The 15,816-nt window shown below is 47.1% G+C and overlaps 3 protein-coding genes across 3 annotated transcripts; 1 reads left to right on the top strand and 2 right to left on the bottom strand.

Annotated features, from left to right (window-relative positions):
• Positions 1–1,608: 1,608 nt before the first annotated feature.
• Positions 1,609–9,343, bottom strand: PIF1 (PIF1 5'-to-3' DNA helicase). Its single transcript, XM_065746436.1, has 12 exons — positions 8,879–9,343; positions 8,060–8,165; positions 7,811–7,936; positions 7,569–7,722; positions 6,807–6,921; positions 6,630–6,736; positions 6,127–6,266; positions 5,384–5,490; positions 4,513–4,600; positions 3,794–3,939; positions 2,600–2,791; positions 1,609–2,271 (listed from the first exon to the last, which is right to left on the bottom strand). The coding sequence occupies exons 1-12, from the start codon at positions 9,341–9,343 to the stop codon at positions 2,215–2,217; spliced, it is 1,803 nt and encodes a 600-aa protein (XP_065602508.1). The 3' UTR covers positions 1,609–2,214.
• A 196-nt stretch (positions 9,344–9,539) lies between these two features.
• CFAP144 (cilia and flagella associated protein 144) lies at positions 9,540–11,254 on the top strand. Its single transcript, XM_065740415.1, has 4 exons — positions 9,540–9,685; positions 9,875–9,934; positions 10,081–10,184; positions 10,955–11,254. The coding sequence occupies exons 1-4, from the start codon at positions 9,553–9,555 to the stop codon at positions 11,066–11,068; spliced, it is 411 nt and encodes a 136-aa protein (XP_065596487.1). The 5' UTR covers positions 9,540–9,552; the 3' UTR covers positions 11,069–11,254.
• Positions 11,255–11,421: 167 nt separating this feature from the next.
• Positions 11,422–15,786, bottom strand: EBNA1BP2 (EBNA1 binding protein 2). The gene is made up of 9 exons (XM_065740401.1): positions 15,694–15,786; positions 15,521–15,604; positions 14,331–14,497; positions 13,664–13,787; positions 12,994–13,083; positions 12,705–12,780; positions 12,381–12,471; positions 11,931–12,093; positions 11,422–11,694 (listed from the first exon to the last, which is right to left on the bottom strand). Exons 1-9 carry the CDS (start codon positions 15,757–15,759, stop codon positions 11,644–11,646), a joined length of 912 nt encoding a protein of 303 aa, XP_065596473.1. The 5' UTR covers positions 15,760–15,786; the 3' UTR covers positions 11,422–11,643.
• Between the last annotated feature and the right edge of the window lie 30 nt (positions 15,787–15,816).

Below are 15,816 nucleotides of genomic sequence, written 5' to 3'. Positions count from 1 at the left end.
CAAATAAACCCAATTCCTCAGGCCTTTAGGTTACTTATCCCAACTTCCCTGTCTCAGATGACAAGGGCATCCACAGCTTCTGATCACCTTTGCAAGGAACATGAAGGGAAGATGGACACAATGTCAGCGGATGTCTACACAAGATGAATGAAAGCAAGAACTCAGCCCACAAAGGTGAAGGATGGAGATTGAGACCTGGCTGAAACAACGTACAAAGTGCAAATGGCACAGAGGCTTGTGGCCAGGGTGTGCAGCACAAAACAGCAGAAGGAAGAGACCAAGAGTGCTGCATGCCTTCCTCTTGCAGCAAAGGATTACAGATGTGATGCCAAAGAAGTAAAAGGTGAACAGGAAAGGCTGAGACCAGCATGCCATGCCTGTGCCCCATCACAGGAAGAAAGGGCTGAACCTCAACACACCCCAGGATCCAGTCAACCCAACTGGAAGTCACTGCCAAGTCAGCTGGAGAGCACAAGTTCCAGGCCAGGAGAGGTCAGCCACCACAGCCACCCTGTGGTACAGGGCCACAGGAGAGTTCAGACCCCCCACTCCAAGCTTGGAGGAGGCTCTGGGAATTCCACACCCCCACAGCAATGCTTCAGCATGTTGGCACCCTACTGTTCAGAGTGAGTGGCAAATGAAGGTCATATTTCAGTTCCTCCCCAAACGTGAACAAATTGCTGAAGTCAAGCTCAAATAATGCTATCCAATTCTTTAAGAAGTGTATTTATATATATCCACAATATCTACATACATACACACAGCAATGGAAGGAGAGACGGAAAGACCAGGGCAGTGCCACAGTGCCAGGAACAGCCTGCAGGATGAGAAGAGTGGTCACAGTTATATTCTGCTATTCCTTCTTACAACTCTAGCCCCCAGGCCCAGAATTGAAATAAACCACATTTGAAAAAGAGAAAAAAAAACATTTTGAAGCCTTACCTAGCATACCTGTTTGTTCTTAAGTTAATCAACAGCTATCCAGTCTCCTTGCATTGCTTTAAAGACAGCAGCTGCTAAGACTCACCGTTCAGCTTGCTGAAGGGGCAAAAGTTTTATTACTGAAACTCCCCTGAAAGATGCAGATTTCAGCTGAAAGTTCTTTCACTTCAATCCTGTATATTCACCATTTAAAAATATACTCAGTACTGAAGCTTTAAGCAATGCATCAAAAGACAAAGTCCAAAGTTTATGTTTTATTAAGACTTTTAGAAAAGGACAGTATATTAGTTCTGTTCATCCCTGCTTTTGCTGAAATAGGTAGTTACAGCTCACCTCTCGAGTCCTTGGTCATTTCTCTACTACACATTCAGCTTCCACCTCACTACTTAGATGTGTTTCAAGCAGAAAACTCCTTCCTATTTGAAAGCCTCACATCTTTAAAGAGGTGAGGGTCCCATTAGCACTCATTTCTGCTCACTCCATTCTTGCTGTAGGGGTAACAGATCTCTCCAGTTCTTGTAGCTCATAATTACAAATATAAAAAGTAGGATTTGCTCATATCTGTAACAGTACCACTTCATCTTGAATGGTTTAAAAAATAAATAAATCATGCTGCTGCATGCAACAGGCTAACAAAAAGGACATGGATCAACATAGTACACAATGCAAAACTCTTCCACAAACAAAAATGTAAGAAGTTGTGCAAAGCCTACTGGTGTCAAACACCCCAAAGGCAAAAACATCCAGACATGCAATACACAATGAAAGCCTGGCTCCTGGCAGATCTTCACTCTCAGGAAAAAAATCACATTCATCTTCTAGATTCTTAGTACAGCCTTCCCTCATGCCAGCAGCTCTAGCTAACAGGTCCACCCCAGCCAGGTAAATGGGACACATGCCTTCCCATTCTCAATTGCAGTATACGTGAAGAAAAATATCCAAGTTCCACAGTCAGTATATTTGGAGGATAAAACATAGCTGAGCAAACAAGATAAAAATCATAGGAAGGTGTCTCTGACACATCCTTGTCCAGTATTTTGTTTGCTAGTCACATTTGTGACACATAAATACTCAGGACCACAACACAGAAATGGACTACAGAATACTTCTCAACTTCAGAAGGATGGGACTGGGAAATTTCTACGTATCTAGAGTCAGTTGAATTAAGAAAAAAAACTTCAATTTAATTTATGGTATCAAATATACTTCACAGCAAGGTTGCTGCAACTCAGCAGTCTGTGCTGATACCTCACAGAGGCCAGATGAGCACTTTCAGCTGCATTTCCAGTTCTCTTTCTCATCAGCATCTGTGTGGGTGCGCAGTGAATCCTATTGCGGGGAAAACAAAATAGGAAAGGTTTCTGGTTTGACACTTCCCTTTCTTCCTCTGTAAGTCTTTACTGCAAGAAAAGGATCAAAGAATGCCAGCTTCCCTTTCACCCACATGGCCAAGTAGTGTTATACAATCCCAAAACTGCAGGAGGCATTTTGCTACCAAGAGCTGCCCCAACATATTCCCTCCCCATAAATTCATCTCTCTTGCCACTACAAGTTTTAAATTGAATGATCTTGCTTAGGAACAAAAAGAGCAACTCAGCCTAGGCATCTATCATCCTGGTTGCACAAGGCACTCTGATGGTACAAGATTTTCCTTTACCTGAGTTTGAAGTTGGTGACGTTTCAGCTGTCTATAGAAATGCAACACGGTAGGATCAGCTCTCACTACTTTTGGGTCAAAATCCAGAACACGGAGACCCGCAAGGCTACGGGCTCGGGAAAGGGCTACGTAAGCCTGCCCACTTTCAAAGACACGAGACAGGGAGATTTCCACAGAATCTAAAGACATGCCCTATCAAAGGCAGGGAAAAATTAGTTACACAACAAAAAAAAGAAAAAAAACAATACGATGTCATATCAGTACTAACCTATCCTATGAGTTTGTCAAAAGGTACCATCCCCAGTGCACAAGCTTGATAAAGAAGGCAGCCTCCTGTTTATTTAATTAAAAGATGGGAACCAGTAGAACAAAAAATAAAAAAAAACCCAACAGTTTCCCAATGTCATTACGTTGCTATCAGACAAGGGAGATCTTTTCAGTATCTAAAAGGAGGCTGTAAGGGAGGAAAGAAGGGGACAGACTTTTTAGCAAGGTCTGTTATTATAGGACAAGAGAAAACTGTCTCAAAACTAAGAGAAGAGAGACATAGATCAGATAAGAGAAAAAGTCGAGTATTTTTTTTTATTTATTTTTAATGCAAAAATGGTGACTAGGCACTGGAACAGGTTGCCCAGTAAGATGGTGAATGCCCCATCCCTGGGGACATTCAAGATCAGTCTGAGTGGGTCTCTGAGCACCTGATGGAGCTGTAGGTTCATTACAGAGGAGTTGGACCAGATGGTTTTTAAGAGTCCCTTCCAACTCAAACAATATGATGATTTTATGAGCCTGCTATTGTGTAAAACTCCACAAACTCCACACACTCGACACAGCAGGGAAAGAAATCCCATTGTTTGCACTCCTAGTAATTAAATGGAGGAGTAATCAGTTTCAAGGAGTCCTCAGACCGACCACCTGAGAGAGTTTGGGTTAGAACCAGCAAGCCACATCCCAAGAGGCAGCAGAATTTACAACTCCACAGTCAAAGATGGAATAGCAACACTACTTTCCAAACCAAACTTGTAGACAGTCATCATGAACAGAAGAGATTCTGTCTTCTTTGCAATGAGAGATATATAAACTAGAGCTTTCCTACAAGTTTTCTCTCCAGTTTCACCAGCAACATAAGCAGCCCCAGAAGATAAGGCTTATGGTACTATAATAGTCTACAGACAGTTGTAGAAGTGTGCTCACCTGGCTCTTGTGAATGGAAATGGCCCATGCCAATTTTAGGGGCAACTGTTGGCGACTCAGATGAACTCCTGATGGCCCTTTGAAGAGCCACCTCTCCATTTTGATAACTTGTGTGACTCCACAAAGAAACCTCACCTTGGGCAGGCCTGGGGGAACAGGAACAGGAAGAAAATAAGAGCATATTCCTGACATTCAGCAGCAGGAAGCCAACAGACTTAAGAACAGCATTTCCCCTTCCTCACAACTAGCGTTTCATGAATTTTAGGGCTGTATTAAACAAACAAAAAAGTCCCACATCAAAACAGAACAACCCATCCCCCACACTAAGTAGGATGTTCTGAAATGATGTTTGGGAGCCAAGCAGGAGAGTTACATGTAGCTAATTTATCAGTTGATATACCTGCAGCGTGCATTTTCTCTGTAACAAAACAATATTCTCTGAGAGAAAATAGAACACAGTAAGACTTGCTTCAACAACACAGAAACAAATGCAAATCAGTATACATATCTGAAGAATAAAGAAAGAAAACACAGGATGTCTTACAAATAACTACAGCTGATGTACCATATATCACATGGCAGCTCATGAGAACCACTAATGTTTTGCTGCAGAGAAGCTCTTGTCCCTGCTTTCCCTTAAATGATTCTTAAGGAGCAGTAAAGAAAATTAACAAGTCATCAGCACAGCAGTAATATTTTTAAAATAAAGTTTGCTTTACCCTTCTGTTCAGTTTCAAATCCTACAACAACTCCTCGTGCTCCATTCACCAGCCCTTGAGACACATCCAGATTCTTAGCTAGCATCACCTACAGGGAAAAAGGAGAGAGGGAAAATGAGTCTTAGTGTGCTAGTTTACCAGGCTGTTCAGCCACTTTCAGCTAGGCTTCTAGCCAGAATGCATAAGCATGACCATGTCATTCTATTGCAGATTCAAGCACAATCTCTGATTGAAATGAAGCTACTTCATAGCCTTCCTTTCCTAGGATTCCCAGCTACATAATTCTGCAGCACTGAATACTTTCCCGCTGGGTTGATTCTGTACACAGCTGCAACCTCAGAAGCTATATCTCCCTCCCAAATGCCAACAAGCCTACATGATTCTAGAAGCAGCAGAGGAACACCTTTCTAAGGAAAGCATCACACAGTGGTACTGCTTTAACATAATCCTGCTTCCTTTCCATTCTGACAGCCCCAGTTCAACAGCAAGATAACTAGTGAGAGCAAGACACAGACTGCCAAATATGTTGTACAAGTCAGAAAGGCTGCTGTACTCACAGCTGAGACACCAAGCAAGGAGCCTATGCTCTGCTTCTGGGCCTGATAAAACATATGTCAAAGTCATTGTGGTGACCACTGTCCACAGGACACAAACTTGTGCTCAACCAAGTCAACCCTCTGCCAGGGTTCCAAGCAGGAAGGCTGCTGAGATCAGGCTAGCCTGGACAGTCTTACGTTGGCTTGGGATGCTTGTTACATGCAGAAACTGCATTCCACACACTAATCTATTATATATACTTACCTGCTATACCTTCAATTTGCTTGTCTTTGATCTGCTAGTCTTTCCCAAACAAAGATGTATACACACTCACCTGAGCTCCAACCTTTAGCTCAACTCTACCGCCCACAGGACACTGAGCATCAATTAACTTCAGTAGCATTGGGTCACTGTCCAAAGCCTCAAAAGTGTGGAGTTCTCCTGCAAAGGAAGAAAAAAAAACCAAAACAAATAAACCACAGTGACTTATTACAAATACCAAATATAAGATACACAGTATTAGCAGGAGGCTCAGCATTATTTATTTATTTATTTTTACAGCATTTACATTCCTCTTATAATGACAGAGGAAAATGGACATTAGAAGTCTTGGATGCAAGCTTGGCACATATAGCAGTAAAAAGCTCACTTATCTCCCATTCCAACATACTTGCCAGAGCATGAGAAGGTTTGGGAATTAAGAACCAGCAGTAAGCAGGAACTGACCGTTACTATTTTGAGCATATGACCAGTTTCACACCAGATCTCCAAGGAGAACTTAGGCCAAATGGGCCAGGAATTAAATAACCCTTAACTCAGGCAGTGTTGGGTTAGTGCATGAACTTTCCGAGATGTTCAAGAAGGAAGAAGCAGAGGTATGGATGCAGTATCCATCACACCTCACAGAGAGCAATCAGCTTGCTGTCTATTTCTCACCGAGAAACAAGGGGGAAAAAAAACAAACCGATTTCCTTGGGCAGCTCAACTCCAACACACACAACTCAGGCTGTGACAACACAACTTTCTCCTGTCACCACAGTATCCCCTTCAGCCACCAGCTTTCTGCACAGAACTCACCTGAGAGCTGTTGCAAGCGCCTCTCATTAGTCAGTTCTACATCATCTTTGTGGGTGCAGAGCCGTGTAGCCAGGATCCCATTGCACTCCGACCTGTTATCAGCTGTCTGCATCAGCAGACTGATAACCTCCTCTGTGCACCTGGTGACCAGGAAGAGGACACTTATTTGAAGTGATCAGGGACAGGCCTTAGGTAGCAGTGACTTCCACAGAGCCACATCAGGTTTTGAAGCTCAGGTCTCCAGAGACCAGTGGAGAAAAGTAACTAACAGAAAGTGCAAGCACGTGTCCCAGCCCATCCCCAGCTCAGTATCCCTTGCATTCCACATCAGAAGTTGTGAAGGGACACCCTAGAAACCACGTCATAGACCCCCTTACACTGACTGAGGCATTTCATAGCTACTTCCCCAAACCACACATCCTTCATAGAGCATGAGGGAGAGGTGAGAAATGGCTCCATCAGCAGAGAGCAGGGTCCAGAAACAGAGATGAGTTTCTGCTCACCTTCCTAAACGGACTGCACTCAGCAGTGAGATGAAGGTCTTATCAGTCTGTCTTCGCACTTCTGTGAGCTCCATGTTTATGTGGATGCATTTCCTCCAGCTTTTTGCCTGGTAAATCATTCTCTCATTAAGAAGGAAAAGGCAAAGCATGAGAATACACTTAGAGACAGCTTTGTACCTGGAAGCAGAATGTGGTTTCTTCATTAGTCTTGCAGACTGGGGGCAGCTGCAAGAAGTCCCCACAGATGATGAGCTGAATTCCTCCAAAAGGCTCATCTCGTTTTCTCACTGCCCTGAAAAGGAAAGGAGATGCTTTGAATGACCTCCAGGGCCTGAACACAGCAAAGTCTCAGAAGTTATTTCACAGTTTGTCAGCAGGTTTCATCAACCTCATTAAAAGAGGGTTATTCTTAGCCATGTCAGAAGAGTTAAAACAATTAATCAATATTATTACAGGACGCTCATTTGTCTTTGTCTTTCCAACCAAAGCATCACTACTGGTCTTCATGATTCACTAGCTCCTATAATACAGCTGCCTCCTGCTCCTCACTGTTCAGAGGAACAGTATTCACATGGAGGCAGAAAGTACACAGAGCTGAAAAGCATCTTGGAGTCATAGTAAACATAGCAATCTTAGTTAGAGAAGCAATAGAGAAACTGCTAGGAACAGCATAAATAGACAACCGTATCCTGGACTCGGCTCTACAGCTCTGATTCTAGGGATGGAAAATGCAACCAGAACAGACACAGGTTTTGGTTGTGTCTTCATCCCCCCCGCTATCTCATAACAAAGGTCTGTCCTAACACCGGCTGTAATTTCAGGCTTCCCTCCAGACTTACACCAATGGCTGCCTTAAATACAACAGCATAACCGTAGGAAGGAAGCAACCCAAAAGTGTAGGGAAACTCACTTCTGTTGTTTGACTTGACAGCCACTCACCTTGCCACTGCCTCCAGCTTGTCAAAGAACCTGCCATCCACCATGGAGATCTCATCAATGATTAAGTGCTGGCAGGCCAGCCAGTGCTGCCGCACCCCAGGTCTCTCCGCTAGCTGGATGCACTGCTCCAGAGGCGCCTTCCCAGAACCGATCCCTGCCATGGGAGAAGCAAACTCTAGGATGTTCCTGGCTGTTTGGGATGAGTGAAGCCCCCAGCTCCTTGCTGCCTAGCCAACCGTTACCTGCAAAGGCATGGAGGGTGGTTCCACCGATGTGGCAAGCTGCCACTCCAGTGCTGGCTGTAGCATAGGTGCTGTTTGGAGGGAGGGAGCCCACGATCTTCTTCAGCAGGAATGACTTCCCGGTCCCTGAGGGACATAGAAAACACCACTTTTACCAAGGTGTCACAGAGCTCCAGGGGACCATCACCTTCAGAGGTGCAGTGAGTAGCAGCTTGGCACTGAGGTCCTCACCCAAACCCAGTCTCTCACCTGCACAGCCAGTGAAGAAGATGCTCTTCCCGCTACGCACAGCGCCCAGCACTGCCTGCTGTTCCACTGACAGCCGGGCAGAGGGCCGCCTCTCTACACGGGGCACCTGAGGGACAGAAGCACAGTGTGCTCATTGTGAGGTACTGAATCGTGGACTCATACAGGTGGGAAGAGAGCTCTAAGATCACCCAGTCCAACCACCAACACACCCCACTGTGCCCACTGACCGTCTCCCTCAGCGCCACATTGCCACAGTTCTCAAACATCCCCAGGGACAGTGACCCCACCACCTCCCCGGGCAGCCTGTGCCAGCACATCAGCCCTTCTTCTGGGAATATGGTTCCTAATATCCAATCTGAACTTCCTCTGGCACAACTTAAGGCCATTCCTTCTTGTCCTAACACCGTCAGACCGACAGAAGAAGATGCCGACCTGCACTCACCACAAGCTCCCTTCAGGCACTGCAGAGCAATGAGGAGGCCCTAGGGAGACCACTCCTCCAAACTGGACAGCCCCGGTTCCCTCAGCCTCTCCCCATAACGCTGGTGCTCTAGATCCTTCCCGGCTCCACTGCCCTTCTCCGGACACACTGCAGGGCCTTGATACCTCTCTTGCACTGAGGGGCTCAGACCCGAACACAGCATTTGAGGTGCGGCCGAGCACGAGGGGCCGATCCCCTCCTGCCCCTACGGCTGTGCTATTGCCGATAAGAGCCGGGACGCCGTCGGCCTTCTCAGCCACCTGGGCTCACTGCCGATTCACGCTCAAGCCGCGGGCAGCTCGCACACCCAAGTCCTTTCCTGGGGGAAGGATCCTCACCTCCGCCGGTCTCTCCCCGCCGCCCCGGTCCCCGCGGGGATCACGCTGCAGGTCGCGCTCTTGCAGCGGGCTGATAACGGAGAACGCGGGCTGCGGGCGGCCCAGCAGGCGAGGCCGGCGCGGCACAGCCCGCGGCCCTGCGGCCAGCTTGAGCCGCAGGAGGCGGAGGAAGCGGCGCAGGGCGTCGGGCGGGCAGTCGGAGAGCAGCACCTGCGCTCCGCCCGGGCCCACCCGCACCGCCGCGCGGCCCTCCCCCGCGAAGCGCGTGAAGAGCCGCACGGCGTCGCCTCCCAGCGCGAAGCTGAGCACCTCTCCCCCGCCGCCGGCCACGCGCAGCACCGGCTGCCTCAGCTCGTCGCGGCCCAGCAGCACCAGCGCGCCCCGCAGCACGCGGCGCAGAGGGCCCGCGCAGCCCGGCAGCGGCCGCTCCACGACGGCCGTGCAGCGCAGCTCCGCGTCCCCCATCGCCGTGCTGCCGGGGCTGCCCCGCCGCGCGTTCAAACCCGCCGCATGGAGCCGCCGTCCAATCAGCACCGGGAGCTTTAATTCGACGTCCAATAGGACACGAGAAAGGAAACCGGCTGAATGGGAGGGCGTACGGCCGGCCGGTCTGGCCAATCAGAAGCGCCGCATCGCTCCACGTGACGGGGAGCCAGGCAACGGGACGCGGCGCCATGGCCGCTCGCGGAGGGGGAAAGGAAGCGCCGGACGCGGTGCACCTGAACCGGCTGCTGTGCGAGCGCGTGCGCAAGGAGCTGCGCTGCCAGCGGCTGCACACCGAGCACGGCATCAACCCGCTGAGGCGCGGTGAGCGCGCGCCCCTTGGGGACGGGGCACGAATAGGGCTGGGGTGCACGAGGCCGATCCCAGAAACGGCCTTACAGCCACACTGCAACGGCTGGGCCGCGCAGGACGGTTGCGGCGATAAAGAAGCTGTAGCTGGGCGTGATGCCGAGTGCACGCTGCAGCCCTTCATCCGCATCCCTTCTCTTCCAGTTCATGTGGTCACCCCGAAGCCCATGTCCTGGCACGACAACATCGAGGAGCCTGCGGATGGTGAGACCGGAGATAAGCATGAGAAAATGAGCCCTGCCCTCACACTAGTGTTGGGAATGGATTAAGTTGCCCCACTCCGACATGTGGCCCCAGGTTTGTCAAGCTTTTGTCATGCTTCATTTGGATTTATGTCTCTTAACCAACAGCCACGTTTCTGAATATTATTCATCAAGCAGCACTGGAGCCAACAAAGAAATATTCAGAGCCACAGACAGAGAGCCAGGAAATAGGCTGGAACACAACACCACTGGTGAGTAGGGTGTGTGACAGGCTCAGCCCAGGAAGGTACTGGTGCAAGAAAACAATTTGTGCCACATGTGAAAAACAGCAACAGTGCTCATAGACAGTAAGTTTGTCCAGTTGAGACCTAAGAGGACTCTCCCCCAAAATAGCCTTGTCCACATACAGTCAGTAGTCTTCAGCGTGCTTCATCTTTCAAACACACTGAAAGAACTAAAAAAATTAATAATCAGTTCAGCACACCTGAGGCAGAATATACCAATGAGGATTCATTTAGAGAAACATGAATAAGCACGAGGATGAAGAACTTTTTCAGATTAACAAGACGACATCAATCGTATGTGTCAGGCAAACAGCTGTGACCACTGAATTTGTAGATTAGCATTTCCAGAAAGGCAAATCAGGGCTTAATTAATTTTGTCCAGTTACAAAGAACTGAAGTAAGAATCTCGTGCAGATCTCTACATTACACTCCAAGTAAACTAGTTAGTCATGACAGAGGCAGACAACCCAGGAGGACTTCCCACTGTCAGGTACCAGCGGTAGGATTAGCCTGGCAGGTAAATACAAGTGCAGAGAAGTGAGTTTACAATCAAGATCTCCCTTCTCCTTGTGTAATGAAGCTGTGAACAGCGTATTTTAAAATAAGTTGCACCTTACTGATGGTCAATTTAAGCATTCCTTAGCAGCAGCAAACAATGCATAACACTATTTTCAACAGGGACTAACAACTAATTATAGGAAAAGCATGTGCCTATCCAGTTTATAACTGTTTTCCAGATTGAGATGGATCGCACTGATCGCAGACTCTTCTTCCCACGCCAGAGAACTGAGATCACTGAACAAATAGCTACCATGGGACACCTGAAGAAGCAGCAGGAGAAGCTGCAGTAGCAGAGTGGCAGAGCCACACAGCATAGAATGAAGTAGCTAACGCCAGCTAATGCATTAGGGCAGGCTGCTATTAGATGAGTCTGGATTTTTGGCAAGAGAAGATAGCAAAAAAAGTGAGGAGAGAACCCCAGTCTGTCCAGATTTGCAGCCTGGGAACAATTACAGAAATAAAACTATTAGTAAGAATCCTGCATTTGTCTCAGCCTTCTTACTGTCACATCAGCAACATAATTCAGAATTCAAGTTCCCAGGTAGTTACCAACAGTAGCTGTGGCAAAAGCTGTGAGAATGAAGGGCAGATCACAGCCACTGTTTATAACACAACTAACTACAAATCAGACACAGGAGCTTTGTGTAAATTATTTAATATGTTCACACATAAAACATTTAAGTAGCAAACAATCATTCAACAAAATGGACAGTAAGAACAAATTAGTGATAAGGCACTGGTTTCCACTGACTTGTTTCTTGCCACTTGGAAGCATTCAGGTTGCTCCGCAGTTAGCTGCTTGAAGACAGCAGAAACACCTTCCACCACACAAAACACTGGAGCCCCCCTGGGGAGCACCGTTCTCTCAGCCTGCTCGGCTCTTCATTTTCTGACGTGCTCTCTTTCCTGGTCTCTTCTGCAAAGAGAGAAACTCTAGTCTTTAATTTCATATCCTCAGAATTTATTCTAGCTCAGTAGCATCAGCACCTCCAGAGAAGGAGATTTTGGGCCACACCACCCTTAGCTCTATCTACAATCAAATTGTGTTATTTCCAGATGCTGGAGGCACTAATCATGTACTCAGCTCTCCCTCCCAGACCAGGGAGGACTTCCCAGTGAACAACAATCACTTGCACTCAACATTTTACTTACATTGAGAGCTTTCTTTCCTCCTTTTCTCGGGCCTTTATTGTGAGCCACTTTTGACTGGAAGCTGGATACATCATCAAAACTGTCCTTTGTGTTCCACTTTGAGCCCTTTTTCTTTCCACCAAAACCAAACTTCTGATTTTTGTATTGTCTTTTGGCGTTGGGCCTGAAAAACAACTCGGCTGCATCACTGCTTATGCACCTTTCTTCAGGAAGCACATATATCTGCTGACAGACTTCCATCAGTTCTCATAAAAGTTTCCCCTTTTATCAAAGAGGAAGAAATGAACACATTTCAGTCTCTACTCAGTTTTCCTCTCTAGGGATAGAAAGCCACTCAGGACTCATTTTTCACAAATAGTGATTTACACAACTTTCTTGTCATACAAAACTCCCACAAAACATGAAAAATCAGAGATTCTGCCTTTACATATCTTTATTTTGTAATCTTACCCTTTCTTCATCCGTTGATTTGCACCACCTTTCTTATTCCCCTGAGATGAAGCCTGTTCTTCATCCAGAAAATCCAGCTTGTCAGAGAGACCTGCAAGAACAAGGACAAAACAGCTACCACCACAGAAAACAAATTTTCAGTCTAAATAACAGCAACAAATCACCCTCACAGAAGACCAAGGACTTTCTCTGCCACAAGCGTATGGTTCTGCAGAGCAGCAACCTTCCAAACTCACTGCTCAGCAGCACAGATGACACCACATATCACAGTGACTGACACATTACTGCACTGTACATTTTATCTCTTAGACAGTTTAACTTTACCTTTCTGATACTTCTTGATGGCATTCAACATCTTTTTTTTCTCCTTTTGCCTCCTCTGTAGAATCTCTGTTTGTACCTGAGAAAAAAGGCAAAATATTAGTGTTGTCTTTTCTAGTTTCCCCATACCTCTTTCTTCAGGCCCTGGTATCACACTGCTGTCTCTTCAAAGCAGCAAGACAAAAGTCTAGAGAGATTCCTTTTTATCCTGCCTCCATCAATCTCATTTTCTGAGCTTATTTAGGCTCTAGATTCTTGTCATAGTCAGGTCCTTTTTGTAGCTTCTCCTCACCTTCTTGCCATATTTTCTCATTGCACGGAGCTGTTTTGCTTTCTCAGACTTCTCCATTGCTTCCTGTTTACTCTTAAGCTTCTGACGAACCTTTTTAGGGGAAAGAAAAAAAATTAATGATTAATGTAAAGGACAGTGTGGGAATTTCAAGGCGACTGCAGACCTGAGTTCTGTAATTATGTAAATAATATAAAAAAAAAATCTCTCTTAATCAGATAATATTATCACTGCTACCTTTCCAGCTTAACTTAATATCAACAGCTGAAAATCAAGAGCCAGAACACACCAAATATAAGGAGAAAAGCCAGGATCACATTCATGCCACTATTCACCGCAAGTTTTATGACAAATAACATAAACACCACCAACTTCCCGACCACTGTTACATATATGGAGAAACCTCCATTTTTAACATTAATTATATGCAGGACACAATGTAAATCACTCTTCTACATTACATTTCCAGCCTGTTGTGGAAGTTACCAGTGCTGAACAAAATTACCTGAACAGGAAGAAATTTCCTACCACAAAAAAATTTCAAACACAGATGTTGTTACTGATCTTTGTCAAAGAGATGACAATAATTATCACAGCTTACACAGTTAATACCTAACACAGGCTAAAACCAACACACAGCACAGGAATGAAAGCTGTTATTCACAGCACATACCTTTTGCATCTGCTGGTCTGACTTGGCCATCTCTGCAAAGTAATCATCTGGCCTTCTAGTAGGAACATGGAGCTTACGCAGCCTAGGTAAGGCCTCCAGCACCGCTGCCTGAGCCTGCCGGTAACTGGGGAGACAGCAGGACAGCAGCTCTGTGACAGGGGAAGGCAGCTCACAGCACTGACACTAACTCTTCACATAAGGTACAAGATAACAGGATCTAACAAAATTCAATCTCGTATTATATCAACGTTCGTATTCTAAAGCATTCAGTGCTACCTAAAGCAATTTGTGCCAGCACGAAGTTAATGCTGGTATCCTCCTGCTAAGGTTTTAGACATCATGCTGTAAAACACACAGCAAAGAGAACACGCATCTGCACAGATAAATCCATTCTCTGTGTTAAAGCCATACTGTTGCAATCCAGAGACTTCTTAAAGACGCTTTTTCATCAATGGATGGAAGTTTGCTGCAAGGGGAGAAATTACTTCCTGTCACAAAACAAGTTAAATATTAGCATTTATTTGTAGATATTTTGAAAAACCTTTGGAATCATCAAATGTAATCTAGATGGGCCAAGAGCAGCGATAGTTTCCAGAATTCATGTGAAGCCAGACACCAAGCATGCAGCAGTATGTAGAGAACCCATGAAGAATCTTTTTACACTTACAAACTCATCTCTCTCTGGAAATCATTCTCAGGATCAACAGCATCTTTGTTAGAATCACTCTGTGAGACGGATTCCACAGCATTTGCAATTGGATCCAACGTCACATCCAGCCTTTCCACCCAAGCTAGCTGCTGCTTGAAATCAGACAGGCACTGCTTCAAACCCTCCTATGAAAGGGAAGCACAGCTCTGAACAGTGAGACATACAAACAGCTTTTCAAGTTTGGCAAAAATGAATATTCACTTCACAAAATAGGCTACTCCTCTGAAGCTGTTTGGTTATCCCCCAGATTATCACAGCAACAAAGGTTGAAAAGCACACAGCTCAACCTCCTGCCTGGAGGTCAGGACACGGGGCCAATCACAGAAGAGACCTCTGGAGATCACCTAGTCTAACTCCTCGCTAAAGCAGGCTCCCTAGAGTAGGCTGCACAGGAAAGTTCAGGGAGTTAGTGAATATCTCCAGAGAAGCAGATTCCAGAAGCTGTTATGTGCAGCCTGTTCCAGTGCTCTGGCACTCTCAAAGTAAAGAATACTTGCCCTGTCACAGTGCACCACTGAAAAAAGCCTGGTCCCATCCACTTGACTCCCACTCTTTAGATACTCATCAGCATTGATGCGATCCTGTCTGTCATTTCCAAACTGAAAAGCCCCAGGTCTCTCAGCCTTTCCTCATAAGAGAGATGCTCCAGGCCCCTCATCACCTTTGTTTCCCTCTGCTGGTCTCTTCTTAGTGGTTTTCTGTCTCAAACTGAGGAGCCCAGAACTGGACACAGCATTCCAGACGTGGCCTCACCTGGGCAGAGGACAGGGAGTACCACCTCCCTCGACCTGCTGGCCACACTCTTTTTAATGCAGTCCAGAATACCACTGACCTTCCTGGCCAGTTAAGAACACAGCCGGCTCTCAGCCAACCTGTTATTTACCAGGACAACCACGTCCATCCCCGCAGAGCTCCTTTCCAGCAGGCCAGCCTTTAACCCGCACTGATGCTCCCCCGAAGGTACAAACCCCGGCTTTGCTGAGCGGGCTCTCGAAGACCCCAAAGAACAGAAGGCCCAACATGTCCAGATGCAGCAGTTACCCCCGTGGCCCAACCCGACCCTCCAGGCCGCTACGTACACCCACCCCCGCTTCCCCCCACCACCCAGCGGCCCTGCCTCTCCCGCTGGCCCGGCTCCAGCCCCTCACCACGTCGTTAGGCTGCTTCGGCCGCCCCTCCAGCACCACGTTGAGCCCCGGCTTCAGCTCGCCCCTAGCGAAGGCCTCCTGGAGCTGTGGAGAGAACGCGCTCAGACCGGACCGCTCTACCCGAAGGCGGCCTCGGGCTGCGGCCCCGCTACGGTGCGTAGCAGCGGGCTCACCTCCGAGTCCGAGAGGGACGAGTCCTCGGCATCCGAGGAGTCGGAAGTGGAGCCGCGCCGCTCCATGCCGCCGCGCCGCTCCACGCCGCCGCCACTTCCGGGCACGCGTGCACGCGTCGCCGT

Source organism: Cyrtonyx montezumae, unplaced genomic scaffold, assembly GCF_038088225.1.
Source record: "Cyrtonyx montezumae isolate F1298 unplaced genomic scaffold, pur_monq_1.0 scaffold_1, whole genome shotgun sequence".
Taxonomy (NCBI): Eukaryota; Metazoa; Chordata; class Aves; order Galliformes; family Odontophoridae; genus Cyrtonyx; species Cyrtonyx montezumae.
The sequence above is the reverse complement of the archived record's forward strand: the minus strand, read 5'-3'. Positions and strand labels throughout refer to the sequence as shown.

Excerpts from the sequence above, each read along its gene's own strand:
- CFAP144 (XM_065740415.1), top strand. The coding sequence starts at position 9,553 with ATGGCCGCTCGCGGAGGGGGAAAGGAAGCGCCGGACGCGGTGCACCTG. Across the intron at positions 9,686-9,874 it reads CATCAACCCGCTGAGGCGCG|TTCATGTGGTCACCCCGAAG; the intron begins GTGAGCGCGCGC and ends CTTCTCTTCCAG. Across the intron at positions 9,935-10,080 it reads CATCGAGGAGCCTGCGGATG|CCACGTTTCTGAATATTATT; the intron begins GTGAGACCGGAG and ends CTTAACCAACAG.
- PIF1 (XM_065746436.1), bottom strand. The coding sequence starts at position 9,343 with ATGGGGGACGCGGAGCTGCGCTGCACGGCCGTCGTGGAGCGGCCGCTG. Across the intron at positions 3,940-4,512 it reads ATTTGAAACTGAACAGAAGG|GCCTGCCCAAGGTGAGGTTT; the intron begins GTAAAGCAAACT and ends CTGTTCCCCCAG. Across the intron at positions 2,272-2,599 it reads GTCACCAACTTCAAACTCAG|GATTCACTGCGCACCCACAC; the intron begins GTAAAGGAAAAT and ends TCCCCGCAATAG.
- EBNA1BP2 (XM_065740401.1), bottom strand. The coding sequence starts at position 15,759 with ATGGAGCGGCGCGGCTCCACTTCCGACTCCTCGGATGCCGAGGACTCG. Across the intron at positions 15,605-15,693 it reads CGTCCCTCTCGGACTCGGAG|CTCCAGGAGGCCTTCGCTAG; the intron begins GTGAGCCCGCTG and ends TTCTCTCCACAG. Across the intron at positions 12,094-12,380 it reads AATCAACGGATGAAGAAAGG|GCCCAACGCCAAAAGACAAT; the intron begins GTAAGATTACAA and ends GTTGTTTTTCAG.